This window comes from Neltuma alba, unplaced genomic scaffold (genome assembly GCF_004799145.2).
Source record: "Neltuma alba isolate B1F8T4 unplaced genomic scaffold, ASM479914v2 tig00002811_pilon, whole genome shotgun sequence".
NCBI lineage: Eukaryota > Viridiplantae > Streptophyta > Magnoliopsida > Fabales > Fabaceae > Neltuma > Neltuma alba.
In genome coordinates, this window is record NW_021633026.1 from 817281 (window position 1) to 834581 (window position 17301).

The following is a 17301-nucleotide window of genomic DNA, read 5'->3' on the forward strand; positions in this document are numbered from 1 at the left end:
TTAATTTAGCGTCCTCATCAACATCATTAATCAAATACTAATAATTCATCAAAACGTTGTGCGTGATTTTATTAGGTTTCATATTGCTTTTTATTATCAAACCAATAATAGTTTCAGCACATTACTTAAAAAATGATCAACCACAACAGTGAAAGGAGATTATGCTGATTAGCTCTGAACTTCGCTCTGGTTAGGATTTGCTCTTTTACTCAGCCAAATCTTCCTTTATCCACCTTTGGAGAAAGCATTTGGACCTATTAATCTTGCTCGCATTGCAGCGGTTAGCTTTCACTTTCATGCTATAATTATTATGATTCAGTATTTTCACGATCAGTTGTTTTTAAATCTGTACCATTATTTGGATACCGTGTGCAGGGTTTATCCATACCTCTCTTGTAAAGTTACCCTTTCATAGCGATGTTGTCTGGCTTCGCACTGCACCTGCTGATAACTATTGCTTCTGTCTTTATGTTATGTTTTCCAGTAAGTGCATTTGTTTCTTGATTTTACCAACCACAATGGTAACATTGAGGGATTAAGTTGAAGTAAAATGACTGGTATAACATTTTTTTTTAGGGATCATTCAATCTATTATATATGGATGGTAATGCTTTTCTAACAAAAGTAAACGCAATTTGCTGAATTTCCTTGTTGAAATGTAGGTTGCATGAACATTAACACAAATATGGAGACATAGTAAATTCTAGTTGCTCATATATAATTTAAAGTACTATATAATATCATACAGTGTCTAATACAAGTGTCTAACAGTCTGACCAGGACACAACTCCCTTTTTCAAGTGCTCACCCTTCATAAGACAATTAATTATTTCCTTCACGAAGTGTATATCTACATAATGATCTTCCTGTTTGTGAATCTTTCTTTGCCTGACAATAATTGATGCGGGTTTATTCCTTTTGGAAAACAGAGCAGTGGTAAATTCTTTTTAAGTTCAGTTCATTGTTTCATTTTACTTTTCTCTTTCCTTACAGTAGTTTGAGGTTATCATGATTGGGTTGGGTTAACATGGCATGTTGATTGGGACAAACAAGAACAACACCAAAGGGGAGCAGCTAATGGTATTGTCATGATTGCTATGTCACTTTTCAAAGCAGTTGGCCCTGCTGGAGGTGGTGCAATGTAAGTGCACATTTGATTCTTTTTTCATGTTTCCATTTTGGAATATCATTTTTTAACCCAAAAAAAAAACCAAAAATTGCTTAGAGATATAAAAGGAGCAATTCCTTGGAGACTTTTAAGTGCTCTAATGAAAAGGAGAAAGTGCATTTCAAATCTTCCATCAAGGGCCTAACGATGACTTTAGCGCACAAACATCTAAAGTATAACAAACTACCCTTCTGTTCTTTGAAGGAAACGTAGAACAAAGTCTCGTTTAATTTGAGGTTGTCATGTGTTCTCCAAAACTGATGTACTTGTGTTGTGGGCCTTAGTCTAAAGAACTAATACACATCCCACCTGTAAAGGCTATCCATGCAAGTTTATGTTCTAGTCTATATAATATGCTTCCTAACATGAGCGCACTGCTTAGCATGCATTTTCTATAACATGTAATACTTTGAAACCTATCTGCGGTTTACTAATTATGATGTTGGTCGACGCAGATTATCCTGGTCGCAGAAGCGATTAAATGCTTCCTTCCTTCCAGGTCAGCTAATCTTTTTGTTATGCATTCTGCTTCATGTACTGTTGCATCTCAGTAGCTCAGCAGTTGCAATTCTAGAAGCTCACTAAGTGATGGGCATTGAACTGCAAGTACACATTTAGTGTTTTTTGTGCTGAACCTAGTAGAAGCACTGGGACTGCTCATGATGTTCAAACCATTCCTGGCTGAGAAGAAGAAAACCCCATCACATCAATAACATGTTGCTTAAGCATGTAGTGATAAAGCAGCCATCAGCCTTGAGATGATTTTTCTGAAGGTGATGTTGCTGGCTAATTAACATGATTCAATATATTGTCTCTCTGCTCTCGTGCCTTCTGAGGCCCCTCTCAGAGGAATGGAGAAAGAAACCTAGCCAGAGGGGAATGGAAAGAGCAAGAGCCATATGCTTTCCTGTGTAGCAGTGAAATCGTGGTGAGTCGGTAACATTTGTGATGAATCCAATGTATCGTCTATGTATGTATTTTGGCGCTAGCTGATGGATGTTTATGATTGAACCGACTTGGTCATTGCATTAATGAAACTCATTATATTGAATCAAATTTTTGAAGTCATCCATGTTCTTCTGATTGATTCGATTTGTGATTCGAAACATCTAGATTTTTTTTTTATTAAATAGACACTTTCTCATCATTTTCAAAGGCTTGTACTTTGTGATATAGACTATGAATGATTACTTGAGTTTGATTTAGATGAGATCAATAATTCAGGATGTTCATGTGACCACATCCCTGTCCTATCCTGATGAACAATAACAGGAGGGGAATTTTGTCTCATATCTCGGGATGTCCTGTCTTTTTTTTGAGAAAAAAATTTAGTTTTTGGATTGGGCCTATATTGAAAAGTGCTTAACATTTATTCTTCTTTTTTTGGGGGCTAACATTAATGCTGGGCAGGCTTTGCAATAAAAAAATAAATATCGATAAGTTTGGGCTTTTGAAAATTTAGTGGACAAGATTTTGGGGTTTCTGTTTTTCTTGTCCTGTTTCACAAATTTTTTTTTTCCCCTCCCATCCCGTCCCAAAATGATCGGGACTTGAACAAACAAGGCAGCTTGGTTGGATAATGGTGCAAAGGCAAATATTTTTTTTGTTGTTGCTATTTTCAGTTAGGGTATTATTCCACATGGGAAGCTATATCAGCATTTTTTCATCAAATTTTTTATTGAAACAGTCAACATTGAAGTTACTAAGAGTATGATTATTTTCGCATCATTTTATACGGACATTTTGTTATATTTCTCTTTTTTGATATCATAATAAATAAATTCGCCTTTTCAATCAAAATCTGTCGAAGTATAAAAAAAATAAGCCAAATTTGAAATTTATTAATTTCTAGGGGCTTTTTGTCATGCTCCCAAGCAAGAAAAAGAAAAACTCCTCCCAAAATAATACTCCAAAAGATAGAGATTTGCAGATCGAGCAACAATCTAAATTTTTTTAGGTACAGCATCAAGTATTTTCATATTTGTCATAGGCAAGCTCATACATAAATTACTGAACACCTGAAAAACTCAAATATTTCGGGCAATAAAGCTTCTTTTCCATTTTTCAATTCTTCATCTTCAACTTTATAATAAGCTCAGTTTGAATCAACCTTTTTTTTTTTTTTTTTTTGCCTTTTCATTTTTCATAGATGGGGAATTCGTTGAGTCCATTCACCACAACATGATGTTTGTTTCCAAAAGGCTGCAAACTTAATACAAATTTCCCAGTTTAAAAAAAAAAACAGAGAGAAGAGTTTACAGGCTAAACAAGATATATCATAATATCATGACCCTAGAAAGTGTTTTTTTAAACAGAACGGGTCCTTAATGTTAGGACCTGCTTCGGAAGGCATAGCATACAAGCTGATGCGAAAATGCCTGTACCTAACTAAGACAAGACACAATTTGAGAATGCCCAGACCTAAGAAAACGGCACACAATTTCAGCAATTTTGAGTTTAGAAAACCTCACTTTCACACAGCTCTTGTCAACGATAAGAGTCTCAACTTTCTGTCTTTCCAAGGCAGTCAAGCCTTAGCTTCCTCAGCCACCGGTGCAGCCGTTTCTCCTGCCTCTTTCTGCCTGTCCTCTTCTTTCGTTTCGATTTCTTCTGTACAGTGTGAATCAGAAAGTACTCCAATGTTAAGAATTACAAAAACCATATCTTAACAAGTTCTTCTACAACAAGCAGGCATGGTAAGTCACTAGGTAACTCAGCCCCCCATGGAAATTTAAAAAGTTTTGGCAGAAAATTTCCTTCACAAGTTATGTAGAAAGTTCACAAAAGCTCTAACCTTCCTCTTCCTTGGAATCATCCATATCAAAATCATCCCCACCCATGTCTAATTTCTGCACAATATGCTTTCAGTTAGCAACAAATTCAAAAGGAGTTTTGGAAAGACTAAAAACACACAACTTTCCAAAGCTATTAACATCCCACATAAAACTCAGATGATGTAGCCATTATCAAGCAAAGTTAAGAGGCCTCTTGACTTATATTCTAAAATTTAAACCAAGCTCTTGTTTGGATTCCCGGTTAACATATCCTGAGAACACTAACTAGCCTTCGCAAAGGTCCTTGTCCCACATAAAGCTACTTTAAAGTACATAACTGATCCTCCATTGTACTCTTACAGGGCTAATAACATTTGGGGTTACAGCAAAATGACCCTCCACAAGAAAACATACATTCAATAGAACAGTATAACCACCTAAAAGTCAACCTTCCATTTGGCAGTAGTCTTATTGCACATTGTCCCCAAAATCACTGGACTTGTTCATAGCTTAAGTTAATGAAATTATTTACAACTTGTTCCCTGTGTTAGAAAACTTTGAACTTACCGAGAAATCCATGTCATCAAAGTCCATTCCTGCTCTCTCTGTAAATTCAAGGAACTATATCACTATACTGAACCACATGTAACACAACAATAAATTAACACAAAGTCATAATTACAATGCCTACCGTTTTCTTCTTCTTCATCAACCCATTTATCCCAATCAACTTTGACGAACACAGGAGGCTTTCCTTCCTGCTTGATCAACCTATCCCACCATTCCTTCTCTGCTTTCTTTATAACATAAACTATGTTTCTTACACCAATATTGTATTTGCTCTCCTGCAAAATGCCATCAACCATCAATTTGTAGCTAAAAGGGGTCAAATTCTGAAGTACTCTGGAGAATTGATCATTTGTACCTCAACATTGACCTTATCAAATAGATCCAGGTCAACTTCATAGGGAATTTCGTCTTTGTGTGCAGAGAAATTAAATCTTCCATCTGGTTCCAGCTTGAGCTTTACGTCTTTAGCATCAGGCAAATCAACAGTCACATACACCTTGTCTGATCTCTGAGCCCACTTCACAATCGGGTGTCGGCTATAAAAGAAAGAATATTCATCAATTAGCAGGATGTAGGTTAAAATTTAACTCTGGATTAATGGAGGTTCGACCACAAAAATTAATTAGAAACACTGACAAGGCCCTCATTCTCTAGATTTCAAACAAGTTTCAAGCTCCCACCAACACCCATGATTATAGTTTAGTTCCTCAGCATTCAATTGTTGATACAATAAAACAAAGACAAAAAGACCAACTGCATCAAAGCTAGATAGATCACAATAATCATAGATCATAAATGGAAATAAACGTGTAATATCTCAAGGACCAAGTCAAAAAGTGTGCCTATTATGCTTCTGATCTAAATCTTCCTACGGAAACAATGTATTTATAATATCATTGCCTACAATCAGAGGGAACCCAATAACTGAGAGTTATTAGCCACTAGACTGCATGGAATAGGCCCCAATGCCAAACTTGATATGAAAGGAACCGGAAAACAAAAGTCTCAAATGAATTTCTAACGCAGCGAAATGAAAAGGATGCCAGTAACAGACATCTTTTTCCTTTTGCTTCCCAAAAAAAATGTACCCACTATAGTGCATGTGAACAAGCAAATACTGGAAACTAGGGAATAAGAATCAGACTCCCATACCTATGAATCAGATTGACCACGAGCATTCATATATAAATATGCAAATAAACAAATGAATAAAAATGCCGTTTTGTTCTTGGCATTAGCAGAATTACCATCACTCATGTCAAAGACAAAATGGAAAAAGTAAAGGAAGATATGGAAGCAAGCAAGCAAGCAATGCTGGTACTGGGATTTGCATGCTAACCTCATCTTTTGAGGATGTAAATGTGGGCGTGAAAGCAGCGAAGATGAGCAAGAAGAAGAAAGACCAAAGCTTTTATCACAAGACAACAAGAAATAATGTGTCGAAGGATAAATTACGAAGTGGGGATCAGCCAATGAAGGTCCTCGAGTGTTCCAGAAAATGCAAGAAGCGTTTATTTTCTTTCCGAGAGGGAAAAGGCCACTCCTATTGCCATAATAAACGCAGGTGGTCAATTGTCGTTACTACCCCTACTAGAATTGTCCCGACTATTGTTCTTGTTCTACGCCTGTAATTAATTAATTCTTCAGGTCTTATATATAAATTTCTCCCAAAAAAGTTACAAGTTGAAGAAATGTTAATAATCTATTTAAAATTTTTATTATATTTTTTATTCTTATCCTCATTAAGTATCGGTTAGTCTCATTATATTAGTTATCAACTGACTCACTTTCCCTTCATTGTTGTGTTTAAAAGAAAAGTTATGATTTTATGAATTTTCAAGGATATAATTCAGTTATTTATATCATAAAAAGGATGGGTACATTATTATAACGTACCGGGATGTGGGATGTTATCGATGGATGATGTTTTTTAAAACGTATTGTATGAAATTATAAAATAGTATGATTTATTGATAATATTTTCATGGCCAAAAAATAATATACTTTGTTATAAATTTTATTATGTACATTGACATTGATTGATGTATTGATCAAGATTAATTAGTTTTTGTCCATGATCCAAAAGTTTCGTTTTAGTTGCCCAAAAAACCATTTGTTTTCGCAACCTATTTCAATTCTTGCGTCTAAATGAATAAATTAGCAAGTCCATTGTTCTTTTGAGCTAAAGGAAAGTCCATTTTTTAGGTTTCAAGGAAAATATAATAATACTCCTCCGATTCTAAATATAAGACTCTTATACTAGTATGTATAAGGGTCTTATATTAATATAAGAGTCTTATATTTAGGACCGAATGAGTAATTCATAACATTTTATAAAATTCATCTAGCTCATTATATTTAGTCTCTCTCTCTCATATCTACTAACGCACCACATTCTCTCACTTTCTTTAACTGGGGCAAATGCCTTCTTCCATTTCTCTATTTCACTTCAGCAATGTTTGAAATTGAATCTTGATCATGAAAAAGGGATTATGAAAAATGTCATGACTATTTATAACACGTATAGTCTAATTTCATTTCAAATGGGGCAATTTTATTTTTTATTCTATTTTTCTATATAAATTCACATATTTGATATATGTATTTTCAATATCCGACATTGTATGAATCTTCAAATAACTAACTATACAAAATCCAGTAATATATAAAATCAATGACACTAAATCTACTCAGATAATTTGGTCTTTAAGAAGGAGATTGCCAACCTGAGACCCAAATTTCATTCAACACATAATATTAATGTAAGATAAGATGTCAATTTTATAATAAACTGATCACAAAAACATTTCTCTAAGTCACCATGATTCTACTCTAGCGCAAGAATCAAACCAAAGAATATAATTTTCTTGCTCCAGAAAAGATTTTTAATTTAACCCCTTTTTTTCTTCTCCACTAGAACCAATTTAGATCTGATCCGAAACGAATTATTACAGGGAATTTATTAAAATCTTTGAATTCGGAATATGGTAAAATAGTTATTGATTGGGAAACTATTCCTTTGATAGGTTTTGCAATTGCTCTATTTGTAATATTTCTATCTATTATTCTAAAAATTTATAATTCTTCCATTTTACTAGACGGAATTTCTATGAATTGGATTCACAAAAACCGACTAACTAGTTTTTCAATACAAAATGAAACATTTGGGTCTTAGATTTTTAGCCCATTCTATTTCTGTTTGATAGTTTAGTTTGATTATGGATTTTTTTTGTTGTTGCTATTTTCACAACATGAGTGTGACTTGTGGGACGGGATTCTAAGAAGGATAGGAAGAAAGCCTCATTTGAGTTGCAGCATTTTTGTTTGTTGTCAAGTTCTCCAATAAAAACATGACATATGAATATTTGGAAGTAAAGAACTAAATAAATGAAAAACTCTGCAAGTTAAGTTTTCAAAGGTTCAATTATAGTGAAGCTGAGAGAAACTAAATAACTTCTAATCAAATCACAAAAGTGAGTTACAAAGGAGCATAGAAACTTTACTTATAAGTAAAAATCTTAATGAAAATAAATCTTAATACCATGAGCTTATCTAAATATCCTCTAAACATCCTAATATATTCACATCCTACTATATAACTTATAATTAAATTTCATTTATATCAAATTCAATATTTTTTTTTATTTATAATTTTCCTTACATGATAGGATTTCTCTTAATATGTCCTCATCTCTAATTATTCCATTATCGATCTTTTTTCTCATCCCAACAAGCAAAGCCAAAAACAAAAGCAGCCAGTGCTTCATCAAGTGATCAATGAATAGACACCACTACAAATAACCACTTACAAAATTCTACAGCCAATTGTTATGCGTGACTCAATAACAAAACCCACGTCCAATATAATAGCGTCTTTGCTCATAAATTTCATCAGGTACAGGCACAGAAACAATCTCCATTTTACTCAAGAAACATAAACTCTAGAATATGCTTTTACAATATCAAACACTGCAACAGGGGAAGTAATATACTCATGCTCCACAATAAATAGGCATCATTTTAGGAACCTTACTATGCCCATCTAATGAAACCTGAAGGATTTACTCTTCCTATGCCCTCCTCTCCAACGTTCAATTCTCACCTAAATCTTCTCTATCTCCATAGGAACAAGTCTGTGTTTTGTATCAAACTCATATCAAGCCAAAAATACAAAACAAAACAACAGAAGTAAAAAATAAATATAGTCAGTGCATTTGTCACCTTTTTCCATCAACACAAGTATCACATAAAATTTGGAGCAGAGTGACTAACCTTCTTTTATCATTTCATTAGACCTCCAGTGAATAATTTCGCCAACAAGATTCTTGGCCTCGTCATTGTCACTTTTTTCCAAAAGAGGTATAATGAGTGTTTCAAAAGTTACAAAATCAGGCGAGCATCCATTCTCTTGCATTTTATAAAGCAAAGCCTTCGCTTCGTCATACAAACACTCTTTACAAAGTCCTTTGATCATAGCAGTATATGCTTGGACATTCAAAGGATGACCACTAACCAAAAGATGTTGGAAAATCTGTCGTGCATCATTTAATTTGTTACCCTGGCACAAACCATCAATAAGTATGGTATATGTGTAAATATCAGGCTGAATTCCTTGGTTAACAATTTGCCTGAATAATGAAATTGCCTGGTCAAGATGGTGACTTTTGCACAATCCATCTAACAAGGTACTATAAAATACTATATTTGGGGCACAACCTCTATCATGCATCTCATAGATAATATCTTGCACATCAGAGATTCTACCTGACTTGAACAAACCGTCTACAAGGGAATTGTAAGTGAAAATGTCAGGAATAAAGCATTTACAGCGCATTTCTTTAAAGAGATTCATGGCCTCATCCACCATCTTGATTTTACAAAGTCCATTAATCAAAATGTTATAACTAAAAATACTAGGAGTCAAACCACTCTTGACCATCTTGTTGAATAGTGTTTGTGACTCTCTAACATTATTAATCAAAGAGTACCCTTTCATTAAAGTGTTATAAGTTACAACATCAGCACTTTTGCGGCTCTTCAACATCATGGCAACTACGGCTTCAGCTTTGGTGACACTTCCATCATTACAAAATGCATCAACCAATATATTAAAAGTACGAACATCAGCGTTGATGCCTTCAAGTCTCATTTGATTAAACAATCTTGCAGCTTCTGGCCCTTTATCCATGACACAAAAACCATATATCAAAGAGTTATAGGTCACAACATCAGGAGATATTCCATGATTAATCATCTCATGAAATAAATCACAGGCTTTAGATATGAGACCTTCTCTGCAAAAGCCATCAACAATTGCATTATACATGACTAAATCAGGCTTAATCAGCCCTCTCGCCATTTTCTGGAGCAACTTAACCGCAGCTCTAGTTTTCCCAATCTTGCATAGTCCATTGATCAGTGTTCCGTAGCTAACTGCATTTAACTGAAAACCCTTTGCTATCACATCATCATGAAAATCCAAGGCTTTTCCAACGTCATTATTGATGCAAAAGCCCTTCATTAGTGTGGTCAAAGTAATCGTACTTGGCTGATAGCCCATCTTAAGAATCTTGCCTAAGGCAGAGAAAGCAAAAGTCATTTGACCCAAATGGCAGTAACAATTAATCAAAATGCTGAGTGTTACCACAGACGGCGTGAATCCCTGAGACTCCGCTTGTGCGAAAAGGGAGATAACAGTTCGATGATGTTTCAACTTTGCCACAGATCCTAATATCTTATTAATTTGTATTATAGAGGGTGGAGGGCGTAAATAAAGCAAGCGATTAAAAGAAGAGAGAGCCTCTTCGATATTCTGAGGATTTGCGGGATTGGAATGGGAACAGAAGTGGAGAGAAAGAAGGAAGGGAGACGTAGATGCCCTAGGGAACAAAGGAAACTGGGAGAAGACATACCGCGAAGGAGCTCTGCAAAATGACATCTTCAGTTGGATTCAGAAGTTCAGATCCTTCAACCAAGACTTCAATTGAGAACCTGGCGTTCGTCCCGTTAGGAAGACGACAATTTTCTTCAGATTGGTTCTGCTGGACGAAAATTCAGAATCCTGATCACTTTTTTATTACTAATTTCTGAATAATATTCTTATTTTGTTTCGATTTTAAAAGAGGCAAGCAGAGCCGGGTATTGATATGAACGAAGTGTTTATTTTCCGGAGAACTTGTTTATTTTTTATTTAGGCAACTGCCTTTTTATTTGTTTATTTTTTTTAGGTAAGTAATTTTTAAACTTGAATTTTTAAGAAAAAAGGACTATAAAAGATCAAGATTATTTATAAAGAAAAATATCAATTAAATCTTGTCAAAATACTAAAATTCAAATTCAAACCTACACTTTCAACAAACCTATAGTTAGGCAAAAATCATAATTAGAGATTTATCAATGACTAAAATATTCTTATTATAGTCAAGAGGAAAAATTAAAGCTACGTATACTGCTGATTTTGGTTTTGATTATTTTAACTAGAGATTTTTTTTTTGTCAGTTTGGTGTAGGTTTTTGTTTTTGTTTTATGAAACAAACATATTTTCGCCAACATAAAACAAACAAATATACGCAGTCATTCTCCATGAGCAGTAAAATATATATAAATGTAATATATATATATATATATATATATGTATCCTCCCCATTTATAACTTGTATGCATGTAATTTCATTCTAGATTGTGCAATTTCACTTATTTTATACTGTTTTTTTTTGGGGTAAGATAATCAACTTAAATTAAGTTAAAAGAACAAGATTACAGAGTTAAGTAGTAAATAGGATACAAAGATAACAAATTTTGGATATCAGCTACCACTGTCAAGACTGTTAGTTCCAGAGCTGGAGAGCCTTAGAAACCGTTTCCACATACATGCCAACCATAGCTCTGCTCTACCTTGCACAGAAAATGATTCAGATTCCACAATCTGATGCATTTAAGGACAAAGTTTAGACAAATAATCCAAGCATGACAGGAAATGCCTCTATGTTGCTTGATTCTGTGCAAAATTAGTAGCCATTCTGCTTCATTAGTGTGTTGCGTCTGCCTTGTGGGGAGGGGAAGGGATTGGAAGGCTAGATTTGATGAGGAAGATGTGCAAAAGAATTCTTCTATGGCCTGTTGAGGCTTCTTAACCTGTCCTTCATGCAGAGTGGTTTCTTCTCATCCAGATGATATTGAGAAGAAGAAGAATAATAATACCAGGGAATTTATTAAAATCTTTGAGTTCGGAATATGGTAAAATAGTTCTTGATTGGGAAACTATTCCTTTGATAGGTTTTGCAATTGCTCTATTTGTAATATTTCTATCTATTATTCTAAAAATTTATAATTCTTCCATTTTACTAAACGGAATTTCTATGAATTGGATTCACAAAAACCGACTAACTAGTTTTTCAACACAAAATGAAACATTTGGGTCTTAGATTTTTAGCCCATTCTATTTCTGTTTGATAGTTTAGTTTGATTATGGATTTTTTTTTTGTTGCTATTTTCACAACATGAGTGTGTGACTTGTGGGACGGGAGTCTAAGAAGGATAGGAAGAAAGCCTCATTTGAGTTGCAGCATTTTTGTTTGTTGTCAAGTTCTCCAATAAAAACATGACATATGAATATTTGGAAGTAAAGAACTAAATAAATGAAAAACTCTGCAAGTTAAGTTTTCAAAGGTTCAATTATAGCGAAGCTGAGAAAAAATAAATAACTTCTAATCAAATCACAAAAGTGAGTTACAAAGGAGCATAGAAACTTTACTTATAAGTAAAAATCTTAATGAAAATAAATCTTAATACCATGAGCTTATCTAAATATCCTCTAAACATCCTAATATATTCACATCCTACTATATAACTTATAATTAAATTTCATTTATATCAAATTCAATATTTTTTTTATTTATAATTTTCCTTACATGATAGGATTTCTCTTAATATGTCCTCATCTCTAATTATTCCATTATCGATCTTTTTTCTCATCCCAACAAGCAAAGCCAAAAACAAAAGCAGCCAGTGCTTCATCAAGTGATCAATGAATAGACACCACTACAAATAACCACTTACAAAATTCTACAGCCAATTGTTATGCGTGACTCAATAACAAAACCCACGTCCAATATAATAGCTTCTTTGCTCATAAATTTCATCAGGTACAGTCACAGAAACAATCTTCATGGGAGCCTTAGAAACAAAAAAAAAAAAAAAACAGTGGAAGATAAATCATTTACTTAAGAAACATAAACTCTAGAATATGCTTTTACAATATCAAACACTGCAACAAGGGAAGTAATATACTCATGCTCCACAATAAATAGGCATCATTTTAGGAACCTTACTATGCCCATCTAATGAGACCTGAAGGATTTACTCTTCATATGCCCTCCTCTCCAACGTTCAATTCTCACCTAAATCTTCTCTATCTCCATAGGAACAAGTCTGTGTTTTGTATCAAACTCATATCAAGCAAAAATACAAAACAAAACAACAGAAGTAAAAAATAAATATAGTCAGTGCATTTGTCACCTTTTTCCATCAACACAAGTATCACATAAAATTTGGAGCAGAGTGACTAACCTTCTTTTATCATTTCATTAGACCTCCAGTGAATAATTTCGCCAACAAGATTCTTGGCCTCGTCATTGTCACTTTTTTCCAAAAGAGGTATAATGAGTGTTTCAAAAGTTACAAAATTAGGCGAGCATCCATTCTCTTGCATTTTATAAAGCAAAGCCTTCGCTTCGTCATACAAACACTCTTTACAAAGTCCTTTGATCATAGCAGTATATGCTTGGACATTCAAAGGATGACCACTAACCAAAAGATGTTGGAAAATCTGTCGTGCATCATTTAATTTGTTACCCTGGCACAAACCATCAATAAGTATGGTATATGTGTAAGTATCAGGCTGAATTCCTTGGTTAACAATTTGCCTGAATAATGAAATTGCCTGGTCAAGATGGTGACTTTTGCACAATCCATCTAACAAGGTACTATAAAATACTATATTTGGGGCACAACCTCTATCATGCATCTCATAGATAATATCTTGCACATCAGAGATTCTACCTGACTTGAACAAACCGTCTACAAGGGAATTGTAAGTGAAAATGTCAGGAATAAAGCATTTGCAACGCATTTCTTTAAAGAGATTCATGGCCTCATCCACCATCTTGATTTTACAAAGTCCATTAATCAAAATGTTATAACTAATAATACTAGGAGTCAAACCACTCTTAACCATCTTGTTGAATAGTGTTCGTGACTCTCTAACATTATTAATCAAACAGTACCCTTTCATTAAAGTGTTATAAGTTACAACATTAGCACTTTTGCGGCTCTTCAACATCATGGCAACTACGGCTTCAGCTTTGGTGACACTTCCATCATTACAAAATGCATCAACCAATATATTAAAAGTACAAACATCAGCGTTGATGCCTTCGAGTCTCATTTGATTAAACAATCTTGCAGCTTCTGGCCCTTTATCCATGACACAAAGACCATATATCAAAGAGTTATAGGTCACAACATCAGGAGATATTCCATGATTAATCATCTCATGAAATAAATCACAGGCTTTAGATATGAGACCCACTCTGCAATAGCCATCAACAATTGCATTATACATGACTAAATCAGGCTTAATCAGCCCTCTCGCCATTTTCTGGAGCAACTTAACCGCAGCTCTAGTTTTCCCAATCTTGCATAGTCCATTGATCAGTGTTCCGTAGCTAACTGCATTTAACTGAAAACCCTTTGCTATCACATCATCATGAAAATCCAAGGCTTTTCCAACGTCATTATTGATGCAAAGGCCGTTCATTAGTGTGTTCAAAGTAATCGTACTTGGCTGATAGCCCATCTTAAGAATCTTGCCTAAGGCAGAGAAAGCAAAAGTCATTTGACCCAAATGGCAGTAACAATTAATCAAGATGCTCAGCGTAACGCAATCAGGCGTGAATCCCTTAGACTCCGCTTGTGCGAAAAGGGAGATAACAGTTCGATGATGTTTCAACTTTGCCACGGATCCTAATATCTTATTAATTTGGATTATAGAGGGTGGAGGGCGTAAATGAAGCAAGCGATTAAAAGAAGAAAGAGCCTCTTCAATATTCTGAGGATTTCTGGGATTGGAATGGGAACAGAAGTGGAGAGAAAGAAGGAAGGGAGACGTAGACGCGGTAGAAAACAAAGGAAACTGGGAGAAGACATACCTCGAAGGAGCTCTGCAAAATGGCATCTTCAGTTGGATTCAGAAGTTCAGATCCTTCAACCAAGACTTCAATTGAGAACTTGGCGTTCGTCGTGATAGGAGGACGAAAATTTTCTTCAGATTGGTTCTACCGTACGAAAATTCAGAATCCTGACCACTTTTTTATTATTAATTTCTTTTAATTATCACATTTTAGGGGTAAATAGTTTTTCCCGACCCAAAAAGAATGTTTCGATTTTAAAAGAGGCAAGCAGAGCCGGGCATTGATATAAACGAAGTGTTCATTTTCCGGAGAACTTGTTTATTTTTTATTTAGGCAACTGCTTTTTTGTTTGTTTAATTTTTTGACGTAAGTAATTTTTAGACTTGAATTTTTAAGGAAAAAGGACTATAAAAGATCAAGATTGTTCATAAAGAAAAATATTAATTAGATCTTGTCAAAATACTAAAATCTAAATTCAGGCCTACACTTTCAACAAACCCGTAGTTAGGCAAAAAACCTAATTAGAGATTTGTCAATGACTAAAATGTCCTTTTTATAGTTAAGAAGAGAATTAAAGCTACGTATACTTCTGCTTTTGGTTTTGATTATTTTAACTAGAGATTTTTTTTTTTTGGTTAGTTTGATGTCTGTTTTTGTTTTTTTTTTATGAAACAATTTTTCAATGACTAAAATGTCCCCTTCATAGTTAAGAGGAAAAATTAAAGCTGCGCAAACTTATGATTTTGGTTTTGATTATTTTAACTAGAGGTTTTTTTTTTGGTTAGTTTGATGTGGGTTTTTGTTTTTTCTATGAAACAAACATATTTTCGCCAACATAAAACAAACAAATATACGCATTCATGCTCCATGAGCAGTAAAATATATATATATATATCTCCCCATTGATAACATGTATGTATGTGATTTCATTCTAGATTGTGTGATTTCATTTATTTTATTCTTTTTTTTTTTGGTAAGATAATCAACTTAAATTCAGTAAAAAGAACAAGATTACAGAGGTAAGTAGTAAATAGGATACAAAGATAACAAATTATGGATATCAGCTACCACTGTGTCGAGACTATTAGTTCCAGAGCTGGAGAGCCTTAGGAACCGTTTACACATACATGCCAAACATAGCTCTGCTCCACCTTGCACAGAAAATGATTCAGACTTCACAATCTGATGCATTTAAGGACGAAGTTTCCACTACCCTTAGCATATTTCCCCCAACTGAAGAGCACAAGGCATTGCCTGAGACAAACAATCCAAGCATGACAAAAGTACCGTTATGTTGCTTGATCCTTTGCAAAATTAGTAGCCACTCTGCTTCATTAGTGTTGCGTCTGCCTTGTGGGGAGGGGAAGGGATTGGAAGGCTAGATTTGATGAGGAAGATGCGCAAAAGAATTCTTCCATGGCCTGTTGAGGCTTCTTAACCTGTCCTTCATGCATAGAATGGTTTCTTCTCATCCAGAGGATAATTAATAATATAATAATAATAATAATAATAATAATACCACGTATTTGGTGAGAATATCTGTCCTTATGCAGTTGTTGCAATATGGTCATGAACCAAACTTTATGTTCATTGAAATTTGTGTGATTGAGACGTAATGATAGACACCCAAACTAAATGCACAAGTATAAGGACATTCAACAAACAGATGGTGCGGGATTTCTGCACAGTCACAGCCAACGGAACAAGTTTCTGAGATGCTTGGATGATAAGAATGAAGAGGAGGAGGATGATGATGAGAGAAGATCGAGTGGCAGAGGGGCTTTATGGAGCAAACAGCTGCATTTTGGTAGAGAGAGATGTGCTTCACAGAGATTTCAAAAGCGATCCTTGGGCAGTGGCATTATTGTTGAGATAAGGACAGCTTCCCTCACCTTCCTGGGACCAAGTTAATCCGCAAGGATCAAGATTATAATCAGCAAATTGCAGACAGGTTTTGAAATTTTACATTACACATGGATAAGCATGTTAAACTGAGGCGTTGTTACAACAAAAGGATGACCTTGGGGACACACAAATGGATGATACAGAGAACAGGAAAGCTAATATGCAGAGGCTTATGGAGCCAAAATACTCGGGAAAATCTCAATTCATAAATGGAATCCTCTAACCAATCCAGACTTATGATTTTCAATGTAAAATTTTTCTTTAAAAATAAAAAAAAATTATGAGTTAGATAAGTTATTCTGGCTTCAAGCTAGGTAAACTGATATGCACAAAGGATCAAAAATCACAGATCATAGGCAGCAATGGAGTTAAAGACCATTCGGTCATCGGAGTTCAATGCAACCATTTGAGCTCAACTTTGTCTGGCAATGCTTTTCACTAAAAATGATGAGTTATGCCAAAAACAATAATTATTTTTCTTTGGAAAAAAAACATAGGTATACTTACACTGCACCACCCCCAGCAGGGCCAACTGCTGTGCATATTGACATAGCAGTATAGCAGTACCATTTGCTGCTCCTCTTTGATGTTGTTCCTTTTTTTCATGAAATCAACACGCTATATATTATTACAAAACTCTAGAATACACTTTTACAAAATTGAAAGATCATCAAAGGGAAGGAATATAATCATG

At 34.5% G+C, this 17301-nt stretch overlaps 2 protein-coding genes across 7 annotated transcripts; one reads left to right on the forward strand and one right to left on the reverse strand.

Moving 5' to 3' along the window:
* Positions 1 to 394: 394 nt before the first annotated feature.
* LOC114738533 (protein ZINC INDUCED FACILITATOR-LIKE 1-like) lies at positions 395 to 1899 on the forward strand. Of its 2 annotated transcripts, none has more exons than XM_028926606.1 (5): positions 395 to 483; positions 892 to 936; positions 1053 to 1141; positions 1624 to 1667; positions 1775 to 1899. In XM_028926606.1, exons 1-5 carry the CDS (start codon positions 418 to 420, stop codon positions 1879 to 1881), a joined length of 351 nt encoding a protein of 116 aa, XP_028782439.1. In that variant the 5' UTR covers positions 395 to 417; the 3' UTR covers positions 1882 to 1899. The 2 variants fall into 2 exon arrangements, with proteins under 2 accessions (XP_028782439.1, XP_028782442.1); XM_028926609.1 differs by having other exon boundaries at positions 395 to 479; positions 888 to 936.
* Positions 1900 to 3305: 1406 nt separating this feature from the next.
* LOC114738504 (co-chaperone protein p23-1-like) lies at positions 3306 to 14828 on the reverse strand. Of its 5 annotated transcripts, XR_003739533.1 has the most exons (7): positions 14721 to 14828; positions 4868 to 5048; positions 4634 to 4787; positions 4510 to 4547; positions 3963 to 4017; positions 3640 to 3778; positions 3306 to 3552 (listed from the first exon to the last, which is right to left on the reverse strand). XR_003739533.1 is itself a non-coding variant. In XM_028926583.1 (6 exons), the coding sequence occupies exons 1-6, from the start codon at positions 14744 to 14746 to the stop codon at positions 3696 to 3698; spliced, it is 537 nt and encodes a 178-aa protein (XP_028782416.1). In that variant the 5' UTR covers positions 14747 to 14828; the 3' UTR covers positions 3306 to 3695. The 5 variants fall into 5 exon arrangements, 4 of the variants coding, with proteins under 4 accessions (XP_028782416.1, XP_028782424.1, XP_028782430.1 ...); XM_028926583.1 differs by having other exon boundaries at positions 3306 to 3778; XM_028926591.1 differs by lacking the exon at positions 14721 to 14828 and adding an exon at positions 5852 to 5976 and having other exon boundaries at positions 3306 to 3778.
* Positions 14829 to 17301: the final 2473 nt, after the last annotated feature.